Source organism: Carettochelys insculpta, chromosome 5 (genome assembly GCF_033958435.1).
Source record: "Carettochelys insculpta isolate YL-2023 chromosome 5, ASM3395843v1, whole genome shotgun sequence".
NCBI classification, from domain to species: domain Eukaryota; kingdom Metazoa; phylum Chordata; order Testudines; family Carettochelyidae; genus Carettochelys; species Carettochelys insculpta.
Window position 1 is genome coordinate 46,039,038 of NC_134141.1, and position 22,174 is coordinate 46,061,211.

Here is a 22,174-nt window from a genome sequence, read left to right on the forward strand (position 1 = left end):
TCTCAAACAAAACGGACTTTCACTATCCTCTATAAAGGTGCATCTGGCGGCTATATCAGCGTTTCAGCATGAAGACGATGGATCAACCACATTTGCCTATCCTGTTGTCTCGCGTTTCCTAAAGGGGTTGGTGAATCTGTACCCCCCTCGGAAACCAATACTGCTGTCATGGAGTTTAGACCTAGTTCTACACACCCTCTCGGGACCGCCCTTCGAACCATTGGCTACGGTCCCCCCTTCAACTACTTACTATTAAAACGACTTTCCTCCTGGCAATCACGTCAGCTCGCAGAGTGAGCGAACTTGCGGCCATAACGTCCACACCACCCTGCACGATCTTCTCAAAAGAAGCGGTGGTCTTACGATTACACCCAGCCTTCATTCCGAAGGTCTCTTCAGACTTCCACATCAACGAACCAATAGTTCTGCCCTCGTTCTATCCTAAGCCTCACAACTCAAATGAAGAGGTGCGGTTGCACTTACTTGACGTAAGAAGGGCACTGGCCTTCTATATCGATAGAACTAAACCTTTCTGGAAAACGGGCAGACTCCTGGTGTCCATTGCATCCAAGTCAAAAGGAGAAGCTCTATCTTCACAGAGGATTTCAAATCACATTGTGTCTTGCATAAGACTGTGTTACGAGATTTGCAAGACTCCTCTGCCAGTTCCGCCAAGAGCCCACTCTACTAGGGCGATGGTGGCGTCAACGGCCTTCTTGAAAGGCATCGCGCTGAGAGATATCTGCAGAGCGGTGACGTGGTCTTCCTATGACACCTTTGCCAAGCACTACGCCATGCACAGGATGCTTGATGAGGATACGCGCCTGTCGACAGCAGTCGTTTCACGGGCAAGCTGCGCATAAATCGGGTACCCACCTCCTTTTTCGGGGGGGGGTTACTGCTGGGTAGTCACCTACTGTGGAGCACCCACGGGGACCACTCGAAGAAGAAAGAGAAGTTACTCACCTGTGTAGTAACGATGGTTCTTCGAGGTGTGTCCCTGTGGGTGCTCCACTACCCCCCCCGTTCCTCCCCACTTCGGAGCTCTGTTTGTGTGTTTTTTCAGGGGCATCCGGAGCGGTTGATCAGGAATTGGCGGGGACCGGATCATGCACGTGACCGTAAGCACGCGAAGAGCCGACGCGCATCGGCGCATGCGCGACCCGATGGAGACTGCTGAAGATTTTCTGAGCTGCGGCGCCGGGGCGAGCCCGACGCCTACTGTGGAGCACCCACGGGGACACATCTCGAAGAACCATCGTTACTACACAGGTGAGTAACTTCTCTTTCTTTGGTGATATTGTACTATAAGGTTTTGAGTCCATAAATTGTGCTCTAATGCACTAGTTCTTAAAGATGCTGGTAATACATGTGGGTTATGTGGCACTGGCTTCTGCTTTCTTGTTTCTAGCCTCTCTCTTGCTTTAAGGCAAGTAAATGAATATTGCTATAGTAAATTAATTGTGGTAAAATATATGAATGTGTGCATGTGGCTTATTTTTGCTTATCAGGTGTTTTGACAAATCCTGTTTCTCAACAATCATCTTTCCCATCCTCTCTGGTACCTGGAACTGGAAGCGGGTCTGCAATAACTTTCCCAGAGGAGCGTGAAGACCCCAGAGTGGCTGACATACAGAATGAAGCATCTGCTGGGGGCCTCTGGGGATTTATAAAAGTAATTATTTTTTTTCTCTTACCGTTTGTGGGGAAGGTCTTTTAACAGACTAAAATGGAGCATAGTGTCTTCAAGTATGTGTTTAGTGTGGATCTGAGGTAGGGTGCACGTGTACTTCATGCATGTGAGACCATAAGGCATTAAGGGTGGAAAGGCTGCATCTCTCCCTTAGTTTCTTCTTATTGGCTGTGACAACAAGATAGAGCCTGGCATTTGTCTGGTCCACTAGTTTTTAACTCGGGCTAAACTATCATCATCAGACTTGGCTGCAGGTCAAGAGAGACTGGAACCTGTCCTCTCTGAAGTGTGGTATTGGAGCAGTCTAATAAAGCTCCTTTGATGTTTTTTATCTGCAATGGTACAAGACATTATTTTTAGTAGTTCAGCTGGAGACCTGCTTGAGAAAAGAGGGACAGAACATATTACGCAACTGTTGCGGTATCCTGATGGGAACTGGCAGTGATAGACAGTTATCCAAGAATGGGTACACAAAAATTGCATGTTTTAAGTGTGCAACCTGTGCCATCAAGCATTTTGTTAGTATACTTAAATCAGGGGAATCCAAAGGCTTACAACCCTGTATTGATGAGTGTGTCCCATGGTTAATCTTGGGTACTTCCCGCAGACGGAGTGACTGGCAAAGTGGAAGAATACATCCAGTGTACCTCAAAACAGGTGTGTTGTAATCAGTGTGGGTCCCATGCCTTGTCCTCAGTCTGTCTTTTTGGACTATTCAATATCAATTTTGAATTGTAAGGAACTGACAGAAGATCATGGCCCTTTAAGCCGTCCTTTGGGGACACAAGGAAATGCAGGGTACATGTGCATTCTTGACTGATACTGCTGTCTAAAAAAGCTCTCGTGCACATGAGGCACCTGCTCGCTCACAGTAGAAACTAGTCTGACTACAACAGCTCAGAGAACCAGTTACTGTAGGATAAATAACCTTTTTGTTTGCAGTAGCTAATCAGACCATTAGGTCATTAAACCTTATACCTAGCTCTAACAGTGATCAGTGTGACAGTTTATAGGATAGTCAAAGATGTCTTTGCTCACCAAACTCCCTGATCTCCAGTCTAATGTGCTTGGTTACTTTATCAATGCTGCACATGGTGGTGGAGGGAAAGGTTCAGTCCTGGTTCCTGCACAAAATAGCTTGTGACCTGATGAATGAGAATCAACTTTGTGTTAACGTGAAGCAGCTATTGTTGTTGTTTATCAGTTGGCTTTATGTTCTGTATTTGCAACAAGAACTGGAAAATATCAGTATTTTTATGGAAAGTGCTTTGTAGGACATCAGTTTAAAATACTTTGGTAACTTTTCTAAGCATTGTACACTTCCTCAAAATGCTGCAAGCATAGTGAACAACATAAATAAAAACCAGCTCTTCCACTAAAAGAAAATGTTCTGGTCTGTAAGATGTCTTTCACTATAACAAAATGGTAGGCCTGTAAATGTGCAGAATGGCAAAAGTGGGCATTAAAATTTGGGGGAAAATGCAATAAATTGTCGAAACAGACTTTTAAAAGCCAAAGTGTTACTGAGGTAATTGTTCACTGGTGCATTCACTAAGCTAATCAAATGTGATTAAACTGTTCATGTCAGGTGACACTGGCATTCACGCTTATTTGGGGCAGTATTTGCATTCATATTGAAAAAGAATTGGATTCAGTTTGAATGCAGTAGAGAACTATTCCACCTATAACATGTTGGCAGAGGAACACTGGGCACTTGGCCATTATTATCTGGAATGTGTATATACAAATAAAGGACTTTGAGCTCTGTTGGTTCAGAAATATTTGTTAGTGGTGAACTAAGCAAAAATAGATCACATTGGACTTTTCAGGAAGGTAAAAAAGAAACTCTCCTTCTGAATTATCTTTTAAAATGGTTTCAGACAGTATAACTACATGGCATGAAAGCATCCATAGTTAGTTTTATGAACTTGTGCATAAATACAACCCCAGGACTTCTGGTCTCAGGATGGTTGTACTAAAGGTAAAGAAGGTAATGATCTTGGTCACTGAGAGAAGAGTTGTTTAATGTATGTGTTAATAAAGCCTTTCAGTAATTAATTTATATGGAGTAGAATTAGTGTCAGAAAAGAGTTTGCACTTGAGGTTGCACATCCCTGGTTGCAGCTAACTGGTCCCAAACAAGAGAATTTGGTGGATCGGGGAAGTTTCCTGTGAACTCACCCACTCATTCCCAACTCACCAATTCCTCCTCGCCCCTCCTATAATTGGGCTACTCACCCATTCTGTGGTGTTTGAGTGCTCAGTCCTAGGCTGCTGCTGCTGGGGGACACCATTTCCAACTGCAGCCCAGCGGGGATGAGGTTCCAGCCCCATGTGGCTGCCAGGAGAAGCTGGCTCCAGCCTGGTATGGCCAGTCCCAGCCCTGTCTCCGGCCCTGCAGAACTGCTGTGGGAAGCTGACTTCAGCTGCAGCTACACATGTCTGCCCTGGCTGTGGCTTTAGCCCTGGATGCTGTTCCAGCTCTGTGAGGCTACCAGGCATGTGGCTCCAACCGTATGTGGCTGCCCTGGTCCCATGGGGTTGCCAGGAGAATCTGGCCAAAGCTTTGGCTCCATGGGGCTTGGCTCTAGCTGTGTGCAGCTGCACCCACCCCCCGCCTTTGTGCCAGCCACTCCCAGGGTTGCTGGTGGTTGTGGGCTTCTGCCTGTGCAGCTGCCCTAGTGTGGGGTCTGTCAGGGACACTAGAGAAGGGGTGTTGCTGGACCAAAGAGTGCCAGTTTTAGGAAGTACAGCCTGTAGTTGAAAAGAATCCATATGGTGGTGACACCCCAAAATCCTTGTGATGGAAGAGGAGAATTCATATGATGTGCGTACACATGCCTTCTTGCATGTGTGGTCTCTTTATCTCTATCTCTGTAAATGCCTTTTAGCCAAGAAAAAATGTAAAACTGTCTCTGCTCAGTGCATAGAATGATTAGAAAACTTAAATTATAGCTTTGCATGTATTTTTTTACTTAATTTATATTCTTAAATGGTTGTATTGCTTGTTTCTTAGTTTAATTGTTCAGTCCCTTCTCACACACCTCCCTGCATGCCCATTGAGATCTGAAATTAGTCAGTCAAAATTTCATACTTGACTTGTTTGGGCACAGATGGGCATTTTCAGGGCCTCATTTAATATCCTTAATGCACTGCAAGACCATAAACTCCAACACAAAATTGATAAGCAAAATAACCTGACCAACTTAAAATGCTTTTTGAGGTGTTGGATTTCTGTGTTTCAAAAAAGCTTGAAATGCTTTGATCAGAGTATCCTCTTTCCACAGGATTTGCAATATGAAGTCTGTTTTTGAAAATGCTAACTGTAAGAGGCTAAATTCAGCCTAGAAATCTAAGAACTGTATCTGGTGTATGTGTTTAAAGTATACAGTAGCTTCAAATGAAAGTCCAAATCACTGATGAGCCCGCTATGCTCATGAGTGGCTGCGGAAATGGTCCTTCATTTCAGTGGACTGCAAAATTGTCATAACCAAGAGAGTCTCCCAAAATAGTGTATTTTTTTAACTGTTCTTGCCTGCCTTGAATTTGTGGAGTGTGGTGATTGAACCAAAGCAGTACTTTTGATGCATAGGGAACACATGCAACTCCCACAGTCAATATTGTGTGCAATCAGCATGCACCTCACGTTACATGCCCTTGCTTTAAGTGTGCATTACTTTGGTATTACTGGTACCAAAAAAAAAAGAAAACCAAAAAACTATACAAATGAAAACCAGAAGAATCTGGCAACCCTTCAGGTGTGCTGTGGTAAACAAAATGTCTCAGGCCACACATGGAACTCCTGTGGGCTGCAGGTTGCACACCACTGGTCAAAAAAGTTTCATTATAAAACAGAAAATACTCAGTTTGAAATAACAAAGATTTCATGGCCCTAAAATAAATAGTCAGCCTTCAGTTCTGAGACCAATTATGTACATGCTTATCTTCAAGCACAGGGATGGTCCCATTAAATTTAAGAACTTCGTTTTGGACCTTTAATTTTCAATATTTAGTTTTTTTTCATAGACTGCCAAACACTAAAGAGTTTACTGTATATCATCCGAAACTCTCATATAACCGACATTTCAACAGTAAGTACATTTTAGTTACATTTTCCATAAGTACAGTGTAGTGAAAGTAAATAGAAATAAATACAGGATGAGCATTTACCGAGTACAGTACTACTGTTGGTAAATAAAGTACTCTGCATACATTTTTATTCGTTTCTTAATAGCTAAACTTCTTTCTCTTTAGTGTAATGCATTGCTAGGTATAACTCTCTATTATCCAGAGTATTTGATTATTTGGCAACCTCCCTATTCTGGGTCTGCTGGATATGAAGGAGTTTACTGTAGTATTTGTTTAAAATTTAACTAAGATGCACCACCAATCATATGTCAAAAAGCATTTATTCAGCATGTAGGCATTTTAAAAAGCATTGTGTGTGTAAATGCAAATCTAAAATTGTAATGGCACAAATGATTGCCTTAGTTTTACAAAGCCTCAAACTGAATTTTAAACTTCAGCCTGGTTTCTGCCCTGAGATGAACAGTGCATAATGTCTAAAAGTGTGAATTTATTTTCCCTTGGTGTCTGTAGAATTTCCTAACTTTTTTTGAATGGAAAATCTGAAGCCATTTGTTGTTTAGGTTTGTTTCCAGTGTGAGGTTTAAGAAAAAGACAATGTGTGTGAATAAACTCGATATACAATGTTTATGTACTTATTTTTTTTTTTTTTTTTTTTGTAGGGTGTAGCTGGAAATCCTATGGTAAAGTCAGTGCTTGATAAAACAAAACATTCAGTAGAGTCCATGATCACCACGCTGGATCCTGGCATGGCTCCTTATATTAGTAAGTACTTGAGGCATACTTCCATGGAGTATGACGTGTGATTCATACATAACTTGTAATTGTATGGTAGATCTTACACTCTTAGAACACAGTAGTGTACAGGTTTACAATGAAACTGATAATTTAAAGGAGTACTGGAGCGTGTATATAAAATTTTGTACATAAGGTTGTTTTAGTTCACACTGAGTTATGATTCAAGGTACATAACTCAGATACTTAGTGGTAAAGTAGTGATGGAGCCTGTACAGTTGGAATGCTACTATTATTCTATACCCTGTTTTGCTTCAATTTGTGAATTCCTCAATTAAACTTGGGGTTGAAATCTTTCTAATTGGACTAGTGAAAGGTGCCATAATCTCGAAAGGTACACACTTGTTGAAAAGTTGTATAAAGACCCATTCTGCCCCCTTTGGGTTAATTGAATATTATGTCAGGATAGTCTGGTAAAGCATTGTGCTGAAGTTCAGGGAACCTGGGCTTTGTTCTCCACATTGCCACAATCTTTTTGTGATCTTCAGCAAGTTACACAGCTATATGTACACAATGAGCCAAGAGTGTGATTCCCCTGCTTGTGTACACATACATATGTTAGCTGTTGTCAAACTAGTGTGAGCACAAATAAAAGTATAGCTGTGGTAGCTTAGGTGCTAGCGATGGGTGCATGGCTGAACCATTTGAAGTACATATCCACTGTTCATTGGATGAGTTGTGCTCAGCTGTGTGTCTGCTGCTACTACCCATGTTACCACATGTGCATTGCTATTTATGCTTAGGATAGCTCAATTAGAGCTAAGGTGAGCATATTTAGGCAAGCAGGGGAGTCACACCCCAGCTCACAGTGTGGGTGTAGCCTTAAATTTTCTGCGCTTTAATGTTCTGCTTGGGTGTTATCCCTCTCTCCCATTCTTTAGACCATAAGTTCTTTAATACAGGGCCTGTCTCTCTTTGTTGACCCATTGTGTTTGATGTGGCATAAACACACAGTAAGAGACAGTCCCTGCACTAAGTATCAGAGGGGTAGCCGTGTTCGTCCCTGCACTAGTAGGTAGAACAGACAAGAATGGGAGGTGAAACAGAGGCACAGGTGTGTGTAAAGTGACTTGACACAGGTTTGAGGCTAAGGTGGAAATGGAGTACAAGCCTATAGTGTGGTCCAAGTGATAAGCCACCATTGTTTCATCCATTAGACCGCACTGCTCATACCACTGTTGGTTGGACTTCTGATATATAGCTTATTACATCTGCACAGTATGTTCTGAAAGATTGCTCATGGTGTCTTTAACCATTTGAGGGTGAGCAGTTATCTGTGCACCTGCAGATGTCTTTTTATGGCACAGTTCTCAGTCAGCTGCCTCTGCAGAATTATGAGCATCAACTGGTAAGATAAAGCTTCAAATGCAGATGTCCTATCAAGATCTGGCATACCCCACCTCAGAGTGATCCTCAACACCAGAAGACTACAATGGCTTGGTACGTGAGAAGAATGGGTTACAAACATCTTCCCAAAGAAATCTCCTTCAGTGAAGTGTCATGTGGGTTGAGAACAAGAGGAAGATCAAAGCTAAGATTCAGGAACACATGCAAAAATGCTATGAAAAAATTCAATATCAATCCAAAATCCTGGGAATCTACATAATCAGATTGAAATACCTGGCAACGATTGCTGCAACAGGGCACATTATCCTTCAATAGTATGTGTGCAAGCCACGCAAAAGAACTTCGTCTTAGAAGGAAAAACCCTCCGACTGGCGTGCAGTTATTGCAATTGACTGTGTAAATCCAATATTGGATGGATAAGCCATGAGAGAAGCTGCAGACTCAAATGCTGCCCATAAATCCTCACTGCCACTGCTAATCGCTGTGTCTCGAGTTGAAAAGGGGCCACAGTAATAGTTTGTCATCTGTATTTGTCTGCACAGACACACATGAAAACACAAAAACTCAGGGAAGTGAAAAGGAAGAGCTTTGGAATCTTATTTAATAATTGACGGTCTGTGCCTGCCCACTGGCATGGCATTTGGGTCAAGTAATTTACCATGCCTGCAGACTACTTCATACAACTAATGAAACTGTTGCATGCAAGTTAGGTGTAGAGTAAGAATAGTGATATGTTGAGTTACCTCTGGCACAACGATGTAAGTCTTTGCATGGCATATATCAGGGTGGGCAGAATAAGGCCTGGGGGTGAGATCCAGCCCCCCCCACCCCCACCCCAAGCCTTTTGATTTGAGAATAAATTCAAAAATCTCAGTTATGAGTGAACGTGATGATATGGTGGGCAGAGAGCTTTCAGCCTTGCTTGTAGTTGTTTTCATTGCTTCATGCTAGTTCAACAAATATCCTAGATTTCAGAGTGAAACACAGTCAGCATCTTGGATTCTTAGGGCGTTTATCAACTTAGGCTGCATCTATACTCGCTCCCTCCCATTGGAGGGGGCATCGTAATGAGGCAATTTGAAGCAGGCTAATGAGGCGCTAATGTGCATTGATACATAATGTGCATAGTTTTGGGGAATGTCTAAGTGGGGCGCTTATTTCGAAGCTGCCCGCATCTACACTGTCAATCTGCAATTCGAAGTCTGCACTTCGAAATTTGCCTGACTGCCATTATGCTAATGCGGTGCTGAATATGCACGTTAGTGCCTCATTAGCCTTCTCCAAATTGCCTTATTACCATGCCACCTCTGACGGGAGGGAGCACGTGTAGTAGAAGCAGCCTTAAAAATGTTTGAATTACAGGATTATTCATGGCTGACTGGGAAGAAATATTATATGATGTCGTAGTGCTAAAACACTTTTGCATGCCTCAAGTGCATTGGAGTTTTTGTCCCTTCAGTAGGACAATTCAATAGATATGCTAATAACCAAGGAGTAATCACCTGGCTAGTGATTTGTTTGTGCTATCAAACGGCATCTTTGTGTTTTGAAGTCCATTGGACTTAGTTAACTAAGTTTGAGAGAATTTCACTAGTGACACACTTCTAATATGAAAAAAACCAAAATTCTCCTCTGTGCCACATATATATTTTGAAAAAAATGTTTTAAGATATTTATTTAAGGTTAGCGGAATTGTTTGTGAATCTTCTATTGAAATGTGTTGTGTTTTTGCTGAAGCGTTTGCATTTGTATAGCCACTTTCAGCTTCTTGTGGTAAAATCTACCCTAATGGGGTACTTAAATATCATCCGGCATAGCTCTGATACCAGAAAGTGAGAAATGAAAGTCACTAAAAGGTCACAAAACACAATTTAAGTGTTTGTAGAGGCATGAAGAGGTAACACTAAACATTGAATGTTTTTCCTCTCCTACAGACCTGTAGCTTTTCTGGATTAGTAAATGTTTATATTTTATTTAAGGAACTGATTTGAGATCTTTACTCATAGCTGACTTGGGAGTTGTTTCAAAGTTAAACTTTAAAGCAGTCCAACTAGTTCTGAAACACGACTGAGTATTGTGAGTGGGCTGAGAAGAAAAATGCGGTATTTGCATTGCAGTGTGAGAATCATTGACAGCAGAACATCAGAGATATTGCATGGTGGTCAACACTTTGGAGGTATACGGAATATGAGAGCTCTTTCACCCCAATTCACCTGGAAAGCTGAAGGAACCAAGGTGGTGCTGTGGAGTGGATGCAAACCTATGGACTTTGTCTTATTATGGCTAAAATACTTAAAGATAATTGTTCAGTAGTACTGAGAGCCTCACATTTAAATGACAAAGGCTTAGCTGCTTAAAATGTAGGAGTTACTGTGTGTATGGTATGTAATCACTCATAAGGCCAACCAGCCATAGAGAGAATGGCTTTGAGGGCAGGGAACCCCAAAGCTCTAGTAAATATTGATTATATATTTAGTCAAAAAAATTAGAGTTAAGGTTTCCACTGCAGTCTTAACTCTCCCCTTTCATAGGATCTTATCACTCTAGGTTGGGTGTGTCTACACTACAAACTAACTTCGAAGTTAGGCGCAACTACGAAGTAGCCAGCAGAGTGTCTACACACACTTTCCCTTACTTCGAAGTCCTTACTCCATTCCCAGGAATGGAGTAGTGCCCTACTTCGAAGTGTAACTTCAAAGTAGGGGGTGTGTAGACACTCAACTTCGAAGTTGCTTCCTTTGAAGTAAGCAACTTTGAAGTTATTATTATAGTGTAGACACAGCTTTAATGTGGTAGTCAGCAAAATGCACGAACAAACTTGGAAACTTAAGGTTCAGTTAGCCAAATGAACTTGCCCATATTGCCCGTGTCATGGACTTAGTTTTATCAAATTGTGTCAAAGGGGAAGGATGTTCTTGGAACATGAACTCTTACATATACTACCAGTTTTTTTGTGTTTGAGGAACCCTGTATGTCCCATGATCAGGACATAAACTCGCAAACTTCTTGTTGTCATGAAAACTGCGAAAAGCTCATCCCTGGTAGTGGGGTGACTTCCCACGTTTTTGCAGAACTTTGAATCCTTCCTCCAAATCTGGGGGATGTTAGTTATTCCACAGAAAAGTTGTAAGAATTTTTTAACAATTTGTTAACAGTATATTTCACCTTATCTCATTCTTTGAGAGAGCAGCACCATTGGAAAGAGCAGAGCCATTTTAACTGATAAATTCTGAAAATAATTTAGTTTAAGGTACCTGGCATGGAATATTTTAGTCTGAAGTTTAGCCAAATTGTCAGCCACTGAAAATGGGGTCGTCTTATGGAAAGTGTTCAGCAAGCTTTATTACTAGTGGCTCTATCACCTCTTCTTATGTGAAGTATGTATTACTAGTTTTGTAATCATGTAATGAAAGTCTCTGTATTCTGAACATTAGAGAGCTATACTTGACATTCCAATCCTAACTCTGAATTTCCAAATTTGTGGTTAAAAACCTCAAATTTGACATAGGTTTTTTGAGCCTTTTATTTCTGTATTGTTCCATTGTATGGCATATGTGATGAGTGACCACGTGCTCATTACAGAAAAATAATGATCAGAAATCCAGGGCTGAGACCTACTCTTAATAAAGTTAAGGGCAAAACATCTGTTGAATTCAGTCAATATAATGTTGGGGATCAATCTCTTTCCTTCCCAAACAGATACATTTCTGAGTGTGTCCCTCAGTCCTGATAGCTGTGGTTTGACAGGCTGCGGTATCTAGCTCACGTGTTACTGTCAATGACTGCCTGCACTCCACACTTTGAGTGCAGAAAGTTGGGCCCCACAGAGACTTAAATACTTTGCTTGTAAACAGGCTTTCCTGTAAAAGGTCCCAGGGTCACAGAATCCCTGTGGCCCTGGGGGTAGTTTCACTGCCACCACTGAGTGAGGAGGGGGCAAAAACCCTTGTCCAAGAAGATATACTTGGACGTCTTCCTGTGGGGTACCCTAAGCTCTTAAACCTCTCTTCAGGAGAGAGGTTGGACACAAGATTTCTTATGTAAAGGTAACTTCACAAAAGACGTGGTGAGAGGAAATTTTCCTTCCAGTCAACCCTCCTGTTTCCAGTACCCATTACAGGAAACTCAGCTTGGCATGTACTGCTGGATAGTGTGGTGCACGATACATGGACAGGGAAGGAGCTCTTCTGATTTTTATCAAGGCCTACTCTGAGATGTGAGAAGGTTTTGAATTAGGTTTTATTAAAATGTTTTGTCTTTGTAGAATCTGGAGGAGAATTGGACATAGTGGTTACCTCCAATAAAGAAGTAAAAGTTGCTGCCATCCGAGATGCTTTCCAAGAAGTCTTTGGAATGGCCACAGTTACAGGAGAAGCTGGACTGTCTAACATTGCACCACAACCTGTGGGCTATGCAGCTGGATTAAAAGTAAGAGTTTAATGGCAGTTCTGTACTGTACAGAATGAAAGTTCTGTACTGAAAAGTTCTGATACCTGTGATCTTGAGTGAAGCAATTTGCTTAGATCAGTGGTTGTCAGCTGCTGTACCATGACACACCTGTGCACCACAAAGACTGTCCCAAGTGTGCCATGAAATTTCATCAGTTTCCCCTCATCATGGCTCTTTGCAGAGCCTCCAGAAAGGGAAATGCTGACCCCACAGGAGCCCGTTTTGCACCAGGAAGCAGCATTTCACTTGCCTCCCGGTGTAATGGGGTGGGAGCCTGCCCCACCTCCCTGCTGCGCCAAGGCCTGGACAGCGATAGGGCAGGAGCCTGTTGGAGATGGGACATGATTTAAATTCCATGTCCTGGCTCCAACAGGCTGGTGGGGAGTGGAGCCTTTTCTCAACCCCCCTGACCCCTGTGAGTAATCGAATAACTGCTGTTTGAGCAGTTACAAGATTACTCAACATCCCATATGATCCTTGTTTAGCTTGTTGTATGCACTAGTGTGTTGAAAATCTCTCTACGAAGACCATAACTGTAGTAAACGTAAGTAAAGGTGAGCTTTATGAGCAATCGATTTTGACTGAAAAAAATGATTGTGCTGTGGAATCCTTTGTCTCATCGAAGTGTGCCATGTTACTGAAAAGGTTGGGAACCGCTGACCTAGAACAATCCCATCCTCTAAAATACCTGTATATCGCCCTGGAAAAGTTAAATGGGGAAGCTTTCTTATTAGCACTTCTGACAGCACTACTGTTTTTGTGCATAGATGTGATGTATGCCAAGCCATTCACTGTGATATGGTCTCAAGTGTTTGAGTCTGTTGCAAATTTAGCTAAGGAGCATAAATATTTAGTCAACTTTCTACATGTACACTGACTGCAAATGTACATAATCATATTCTGTCAGATTATAGAAGTTTCAAAGTATATCCTTTTTTTACCCAGTCTAAACAGTACAATTTTAAATAACTTAATAGTTTTAAAGGAGAGTCTCTTAAGACATTACAAAGTTGATAAAGTTTTGACACAATTAGGTTATTAAACAGCCAGAACATAATGCTAGAGAATGTAGATGAGCGTAATAAACATTTACAGTATTTAACTATGGTGAAACTTAGCATCATTAAAGTAAGCACATCTTAAATGTCTTTCAATATAAAGCTAGTTATTTTGTATAGAAATCCATAATTTGATCAGTAGTGAACTAAAGCAGATTTGAAACTGTCAAGATTTTATCAGTTTCTATAATTTGTGGGATTCTAAAGGAAACATTTTTTACTTTACAGCTTTAATTATTATGCAACACCAAAGTTTTTTGAACAGTATCTGTGGTGTATCTTAATGGTAAAAGTTGCATTCTTCTATCAGTTTCATGGTGTATTTATGACCGAGAGAATATTGTTTGACAATTTATGTTGTCTTCTAGGGAGCTCAAGAAAGGATAGACAGCTTGCGTCGGTCTGGAGTGATACATGAGAAACAGCCTGCTGTATCTGTAGAAAATTTCATTGCAGAATTGCTTCCTGACAAGTGAGAAGCTTAAATGTATTCCTTGGTAGAAAAGTCCTTCTGTATTGGGTCCAAGTTCACCCTTAAGAGTTGTTAGCAGTATTCTGCTTGGAAGATGAAAGGAGAAAATCTGTCAGCATATGGTATTGCCTTGGCAGGCTTTGCTTTGATGTAATTGTTCTGCTTCTTGCCCAAAAAATCTTAAGTTTAATAACTAAATTCTGTCAGGTTTGTGAGATGCAAAGTTGAAAAACATGCCACAGCTACATTTATATCTGCGGAAAAGTGAGACACACTTAAGTGAGAGTTGGCTTCTCGTTTTCTTCTGAAATGACAACAGATTTGGAGAGTATACAGGGCAGTAATGTAACATTATGCATCTACTAATGCATTGTATTCTAAAGTCTGATCAGGTTACTGTTCACACAAAATATTTCCCAGCTCTGCTCTTAGCATTTGTAACACTTGTTTTAGAGTTCACATGAATTTGTTTTCTAAACAAACTATTTTCCTGAGAAAAGACAGAGCTGACAATTTTTGCAGTAATGAGTTTTGTAATACAATCTGATATGCATTTGTGCCCGGTTCTTGTTAGCCTTATATGATTATTTTTGGGGGGGGGGAACCCTATATTTTTAAAATCTTCCACTTTGTTGCTGATGTGCTGGGCTTTGATTTGCTTATTTTTTGAACCTGCATTGCTCCATTCAATTACGTTTTTTCAAAATTACCTTAGAACATGGAACTTAGATTTTAAAAGTAAGCAGAATAATCAAGTGTATTAGTCTGTTTGTCTAAATCAGACTAGATGGAAAGATACTTTCTTATAGAAAATGTCACCATGAAGGGGTGACAAAAGGATGTCCACCCCAAAAGATTATCTCCTTTTTTTAGGAGTTCTTAATTTTTTTTTTTTTTTTTTTTTTTGGTATGGCATATGGTGTTCATCGTCATCATCCACTATGGGCTCAGTGCCTGTTGGTGTCCAGTGCCTCCCTCACTACTTCCTTCCATCTTTCCCTGTCCAATGTGGAGTGGCTTAGTTTCTGTAGACTAGCTCTGCACCAATCTACTATATAATGTACCCATTCTCTGTAGAGTCTGCCTCTCCTATTCAAATTGTCCATTATGCTGAATACGAGGGTCTCAATTTTTTTTATTGTTCATTCTGAAGATGTGCCTGAACAGCTGTAACTTGCATTGTATAACCTTCTGCAGTAGGTTCTCTTTTGGCTGTATCTTCCTATATAATTCCTTATTGGTGACCTTCTGCATGTATCCTATTCTCAGGATCTTTCTATAACAACTCCTCTCGAATGCCAATATCCTACTCTTCAAATATTTTGTTATCACCTGTTCGTACAACAGGCTGCTGAATACACACATTTTCAAGATGCTCAGCTTTGTTCCTAACCTAATTGCTTTGCTTTTCCAGGTCTTGTTCATCCCCTTCAAAATTGTTCTTGCTTTCACTATTCTAGTTGCTATTTCCTTCGTACAGTCTATATCGTATGTTATGTTGCTTCCCAGATATGTGAACCCTCTCCAGTTCGATCCCATCTAAACTGATCTTCCTTCCTATTTCCTTATCTCCAAGTACCATTGTTTTTGTTTTATCGACGTTTGTAATCAGTCTGTACTGCTTCCCTTCCTCCTTTAACACTTGCACTGTTCTCGTTAGTTTCTCTTCATCTTCTTCAGTGATAATTATATCATCTGTAAAAGTAGAGTTGCTGTGCTGATCCAATACTGTTGCCATTGATTTGAATGGGACGTGGTTTTCCACACTTACAGGTCCAATTAGCATTTCTATTTGGCATGTCATTATAACTAAAATTATCATTAATACTGCACTACCACAAAACTACTCAGCATGTTTAAGGCTTGATGAAACAGGAACCATTGAAGATCTCTTTACGATGGAAATAAATGATATTTAAACTAGAGGATTTGGCAGTTTAACTCATTTTGGCACCTTGCTGAACTCAGGAAAGGAATGAAAATTATGGACCTCTTTATGCTGGCAGTCACATTAGATGTCTTTTGAGACGTATGTCCATTACAACGCATCAGAGGTGTCTGTCTGTCTGTGGTGTGCTGCAGACAGGTGTATGAGCAATACTTCTTTTCCACAACCTCTGCCATAAAAGAGAACTCCCCCCAAAAAGGAAGACTAAGGTGAACTATCTAGAGCCCAGAGATCCACTGTTTGTTTGTTTGTTATTTGTTCATTATTTATTGTTTACTGTTATAAATGCAGAGGGGGCTGCCAAATGTGATGGGTGTTTTTGCCTCTGTATTTTCCTTTCAGCTCAGTGCTGCTCCCAGCTAAGCATAAGCCTTACTCATCAAAAGAAAGGCGGTCCTTCCTCTGCCTTCTTGCTCTTCAACCAGGAAACCTAATGAAGGAGCAGGTGGCAGTAAAGTGCTGGTTCCTTCCAGGCTTTGCTAAATCTTACTTTTTGCATGAAACAAATGTGGTACAATCATCAATTCCTGCAATCAGTCTTCCTGACTCTTCTACAATTCACAGCAGTATCCTCCCATGCCTATATAAAGATCATCACAATACCATAAAAGTCTTTTTCCCTTTCTAAAACTGGGTCAGCATCTCCCAGTTCTGTTTCTATGCTACTGATGTCTGAGATGGCACCTCTTAATTGTGAACCCAATCAAGTGAAGTAATTAAGATGCAGTAGGAATGATATCTCAGCTTTATTTTGCGTGACTCATGCCCACTTTTTCATCTGGTAGAAAAGAATTAGATATGTACTAGTCTGGCCAGTGAAATATCCTAACTCGTGTTCCAGAATATTCTTCTGGAGCATGTTTGTCTTTTCAGAAAGACATTTAATTGCTATTTTGACTTCAATATCGTTATTTAACTAAGATACTCCAATAATGGCTTTGAATTTAAACAGCTGTACCATTGTTTCTACAGAAATTAGGTTTTCTCAGGGGCTTGAACGGGAGCATAATTTTTGTTTGAGAAGGCTGCCTTAATAATAAAACTAATTTTACGAAAATGGTGTAAAAACTGTAATAGGATAGATATGTTATAAGAATATAAGTATCCCATTGGTGCACCTCTTGTTTATTCTTCTTTGAATTATAAATTTCATGTTTATATACAGTAAACCCCCAAGATACACAAATTCGACCTGCACATATCTGGTGTTAGCACGATTAGAGGGGGACCTCAGCAGCCGCTCCGGCCGCAGGGAGCCGAGCCGCCAACGGGGGTGTGGGGAGGAGATACCCCCTGTGAAGGGGGAAGAGAGCTGGCAGAGCAAAGTGCTCCACCAGCTCCCTTTCCCCTTCACAGGGGGATTGCCTGCACCCCTGTTGCGACAACAGCAGCTGGGGCTGAGCTGGTGGCCCTGCTCCCACTCAACTTGCATGAATTTTGAGTTACTCCTGGTTTCCAAGGAACATAATTTCCACGCAAATTGAGGGACTGCTGTAATAGAATCATGTCTTATGATACCTAGTTGTAAAATATGCACCCCTAAAATTAATTACAAATAATGTGATACCTTCTGATGTCTTGTAATCTAACCCTGCTAGAGCTGCATCATTGGTTGACTGTGCTTTACTATGTAAAGCTTTGGATAACTTGTGTGTCATTGCAGGTGGTTTGACATAGGATGTCTGATTGTTGAAGATCCAGTCCATGGGATTCATCTAGAAACTTTCACTCAAGCTACACCAGTGCCTTTGGAATACATTCAGCAGGTGAGGTTTTCTCTTTATTCAGAGGGTGGATTTTGTGGCTCAGCAGCAGGAGTCAGGACTCGTGAGTTCTAATCTCATCACTGACACTGATTCAGTATCACCTTTACTAAGGGACACCCTGTTCCTTAGCTTGCTTTACTGTCTCCACAGGAGTACTGAGTTTCCATTAATAGACAAGCCATATGAGAGGTTTGGTTGAGATGACCAGTGTAAATGCAAATTGTTTGCACACACAAATGTTAACGTTTTAACATGTTGACTTAGACTTCATTTAGATTTTCATTTTTAAAATATGTTGCTATCACATGAGACTTTAAGGCAAACTTTAATGACTGAAAATGAGTTCATAAATGTTGTTTAAACTACCAACAATTGGCAGCAAACAAACAATTCCAAGACTCAATATCAACAGCCACGATGGAGAAAATTAAAATAAACAACTGCCCTGTCATTTCTCATATTCAAATGTGCATATGGGTTAAAACCCTTCATAAATAGATTCTTTGATCTGAGCTTGTCACCTTACAGGCTTCAGGCTGTGATCTTTTCTCTTTGGGCTGAGGAACTCCTATAAAGAGAGGGAATTTTTGAAGTGGAGAGAAGGGAGTACCTGACCATGAACATGCTGTGCTGCCTTTTCTTAGGAGTGGTGGCTGTGAGCTTCCTATGGTTACAGGTGGCTCAGCCATTGGGGACTGTTTTTCTTCACATATGACCATCTGTCAGAATTAGGTGTTCCCATATTAAACAAGTTTTTTGCTTATAGTTTAATTCTCTGGAAAGGAAACTTTAGTCTTGCAGTGAAACAAACTGCTTGCTGAATACTTTTGTTAATGCCCGTGACAATATGAAGGCACAATGTGGCTACACTCTAGCAAATATATGTGCGTTTTAGTCATCTTATGGTGTATGGCTTCTGCAGAACAATGACATAATGAGGGTGGCGCACACAATATGGGTATAGCAATGTACGTACACAGTGCACTTACTGGATCTCATGGGTGCGTCTACACTGGGAACTAACTTCGAATTTAGGCACTACATTGAAGTAGCCAGCAGAGAGTCTACACACATTTTCCCTTACTTTGAAGCTAACTTCAAAGTAGGGAGCCCAACTTCAAAGTCCTTACTCCATTCCCAGGAATAGAGTAGTGCCCCACTTCGAAGTTTAACTTCGAAACTGGGTATGTGTAGATGCTCTACTTCGAAGTTGCTTACGTGGAAGTAAGAAACTTTGAAGTTATTTTTGTAGTGTAGACACAGCTATTGAGTCAGTGAGAATGTGGTTGTAGCAAGGACCTGAGAATATGACTCGTTTATAATTTGAATGAAATTGGTATGGTCTGGCAATCTAAGGCATTGACATCCGGTTCTGGCATGGATTCCCTTTGGTTGTGGGCAAATCACTTGGGGTGTGTCTACGCTTGCATTCCTCTTTTGAAAGATGTATGCAAATGAGGTAAATCAAAAATACAAATGAGGCATATATTTGCATACTTGACACCTTATTTGCATATCCTAATTTCGAAAGAGCTTCTTTTGAAAGAAGAAAGCCAGCGTATGTGCTGCTCTTGCGAAGGTAAACCCCACCGTCGAAAGAATCCTTCTTCCCATTAAATAAAGGGAAGAAGGATTCTTTTGAAGATGGGTTTACTTTCGAAAGAACAGCATCTACACTGGCTTTCTTCTTTTGAAAAAAATCTCTTTCCAATTTAGAATATGCAAATGAGGTGTAAATATGCAAATTTATACCTCATTTGCATTTTCAACTTGCATACCTCTTTCAAAAGAGGAATGGAAGTGTAGACACACCCTTGGAGTCTCTGGTTTACTTTCCAGATTGAGGTGGGATACTTGCTTGTTTCTCAGAGTGGTTGTAAGGATTATAATTTTTAAAGCCCATTGAAGATGAAAATTTTATATATACATATGTATATAAAATAAGTAATTTTATTGATCACATCTCTTTGTGTGCACAGGTAACCAGTTATTGTGGGACAAACTTTTATGGTCAGATTCTGAAACCCCTTCTCTATATTCAGAGAGTATTACTAAAATTATTGAGAATACCGACTAAATAAAGTACTAACCCAGGGGAGTACGGGTATTAAAATCAGACCCTTTGTCTCATTTATTTAATAACCTTTCTTCAAATTATTACACAGGCTCAGAGTCTCACTCCTCAGGACTACAATTTAAGATGGTCGGGCCTTTTGGTGACAGTTGGCGAAGTGCTGGAAAAGAATTCAGTGAATATCAACAGGACTGATTGGCATATGGCATTCACTGGTATGTCCCGTCGACAGATGATCTACAGTGCAGCCAAAGCTTTAGCAGGAATGTACAAACAACATTTACCACCCAGGAACATTTGAAAGAAGCTTGGCTCATCACACTAAGGAGTACTGTTTTTTCTTCAGCTTATTATGAAGGAAAAGATTACAGCTTCTGCTAATGTTCAAGTCCTCTATGAATGCAGCATAATTTTGTAATCTGTCTACAGATTATAATTTTTTTTTATTTTTTTTTAAAATGAAGGTACCATTCAAATAAGGGAAATGAGGAGCTCCAATTTTTAATAATCAAATGACATCCAGTATAATTAATAAAAAGAGAATTAGATGCAAACAGATATGTTTATAGCAGGGCCAAATAGCATTAAAATTTGTAAAGTGAAATTCATTTTCATTTCAGACGCTTAAGTATTTGCTGAAACACTTAATATTATTTACTCAAGTATAACTTTTTTTTAAAGGGGTTGGAGGTACAAATATTATCTTTTAAATTTCAGTTGAGGCAAACCCTCTGTTTTCTAGATACCTAACTTTTGGAAGTACTTAGAACTTTATAGAGTTGACCCTATGTACATGATCTCAGCTGAGTAGTTCCAAAGCATCTTAAAAATGAATAGCTGAGTGATGCCATAAGTCCATGCTCCAAGGTGTGGGCCAAAATAACTTTGAATACTCATCTTCCATACTGTTTTTTTTTAAAATCCTTTTTCTGATGCATGGTCCAAGCCAACACCTCTGGAAATCAATGAATCAAACACTTCATACACGTGAAAATGTGCCAGCAACTCAGGATAACACAGGTTTGCTTACTCCGGCATTTATCTGTCTGGGTTACATAACACAACCTTTTATGTAATTTTCTTTATCAGTTTTCATTCACAACAAGTTACTGTAGTAAACTGTGATATTCATATTGTTTGTGCTATAATTCTGTATTTTCCAAAGCAGGAACAGAATTCTGCATGGTGTCATAGATGTCATTAGTTCACTGTTTCTTTAATATTTGTTCTTCGTGATTTAAGATATCCAACATCTATGCTCCAAGCTAACCCTAAACCTTTATTCAGAAATACAGAAGTTGTTGTAAGAGGATGTCTTGATAATAAGTTTGTGTTAAAAACAAACACTGAATTCTTTGTTTGCCTTAAACACTAGCTTTTCAGCTTGAACTGCTCTGCCTTTATCATTTGTAGATGCTGTCAAAGGACATTTTTATGTCACATACTCTCTAGCCAACTTATATTTGTACCCAATGAAAACCTGTCCGTTTTTCCAAGTAATATATTTTGCCGTAATTGGCTCAATGTAAATTAAAATTAAATAAACACTTTTTCCTAGAGAATTGTATCTTTAAAGATTTTTCTAATAGTTTGTCTGAATGAGTAATTTTTACTGTCTCTCACACATTTGTGTGTGTGTAGACACACACACAGTGACACAGAGTAGTTTGTCTGAAAATAGAAAAATACAACTACTTCAATATTTTTGGTCAAAGAGCTCAAAATAAGTGAGAGAAGTGGGCATGAACAACAAGCTATTTATTTTCTTTGTTTTATGTGTCTCAAGACATTTCATCATCATGTCCTCTTTCTCAAATTTAGAATATTTGATCTCTTCCCCAAAAATAGCTTCAAAGTGAGTCTTGGATAAAATGGACATAGAGACCACAGAAGTATCTATAAATGCTTTTCATGTGGAGTTAGTGATCTCTTCCCTCCTCATGAAGCTTTTGAAAGTAAGCAAATTGTAAAAGTAAATAAAAAATCTGAGATGGTGTTAGAAGATGAAAAGCACTTCAGAAACCAAGTCAGTTTTTTGTCTTACACAGTTTCTTACAGAATGAGTGTCTCAAGTTAATTGTAATCTTAGCACTACTGTGGCAGGCAACACTGTCTGGAAAATATTTACAGAAAAGATGGTAAGTTATTGGTATGTCTAATCCTGTCTGTAACGGTAGCCTGGCCTTTTCCATTATGATCTGAAGAGATGATGCAGAAACGTTTTGTCTGCCAGCCTTCAGTAAGGGCTGCTTTGCCCTGTCAACTCATGGATTTTTTTTTTCCCCCTCTAATACATGCTGCACAAAATGCTAGCTGCTCTTTTTCCCCAAGGTGGAGGTAAAAAATTTCTGATAACTGTAAACAAACTTTATGGGACCGTGGTGAGGTTAAATGTCCAGTCATGAATCCATCTATAAAAATTTGAAATACTGATCTTGTTTTTCTCCTGGACCTTCTTGTCCTCTCACCTGACAGTTGCCACCATG

At 40.1% G+C, this 22,174-nt stretch overlaps 1 protein-coding gene across 2 annotated transcripts in view; it reads left to right on the forward strand.

Annotated features, from left to right (window-relative positions):
- PRRC1 (proline rich coiled-coil 1) overlaps positions 1-21,263 on the forward strand; it is a 40,275-nt gene extending 19,012 nt beyond the window's left edge. For both annotated transcript variants that reach the window (XM_074995037.1, XM_074995036.1), the window contains exons 4-9: positions 1,512-1,675; positions 6,442-6,544; positions 12,186-12,349; positions 13,797-13,900; positions 17,512-17,614; positions 19,780-21,263. In XM_074995037.1, coding sequence (XP_074851138.1) covers positions 1,512-1,675; positions 6,442-6,544; positions 12,186-12,349; positions 13,797-13,900; positions 17,512-17,614; positions 19,780-19,989 — 848 coding nt within the window. In that variant the 3' untranslated portion in view covers positions 19,990-21,263. The remainder of the gene's footprint in view (positions 1-1,511; positions 1,676-6,441; positions 6,545-12,185; positions 12,350-13,796; positions 13,901-17,511; positions 17,615-19,779) is intronic.
- The last annotated feature ends 911 nt before the right edge of the window (positions 21,264-22,174 follow it).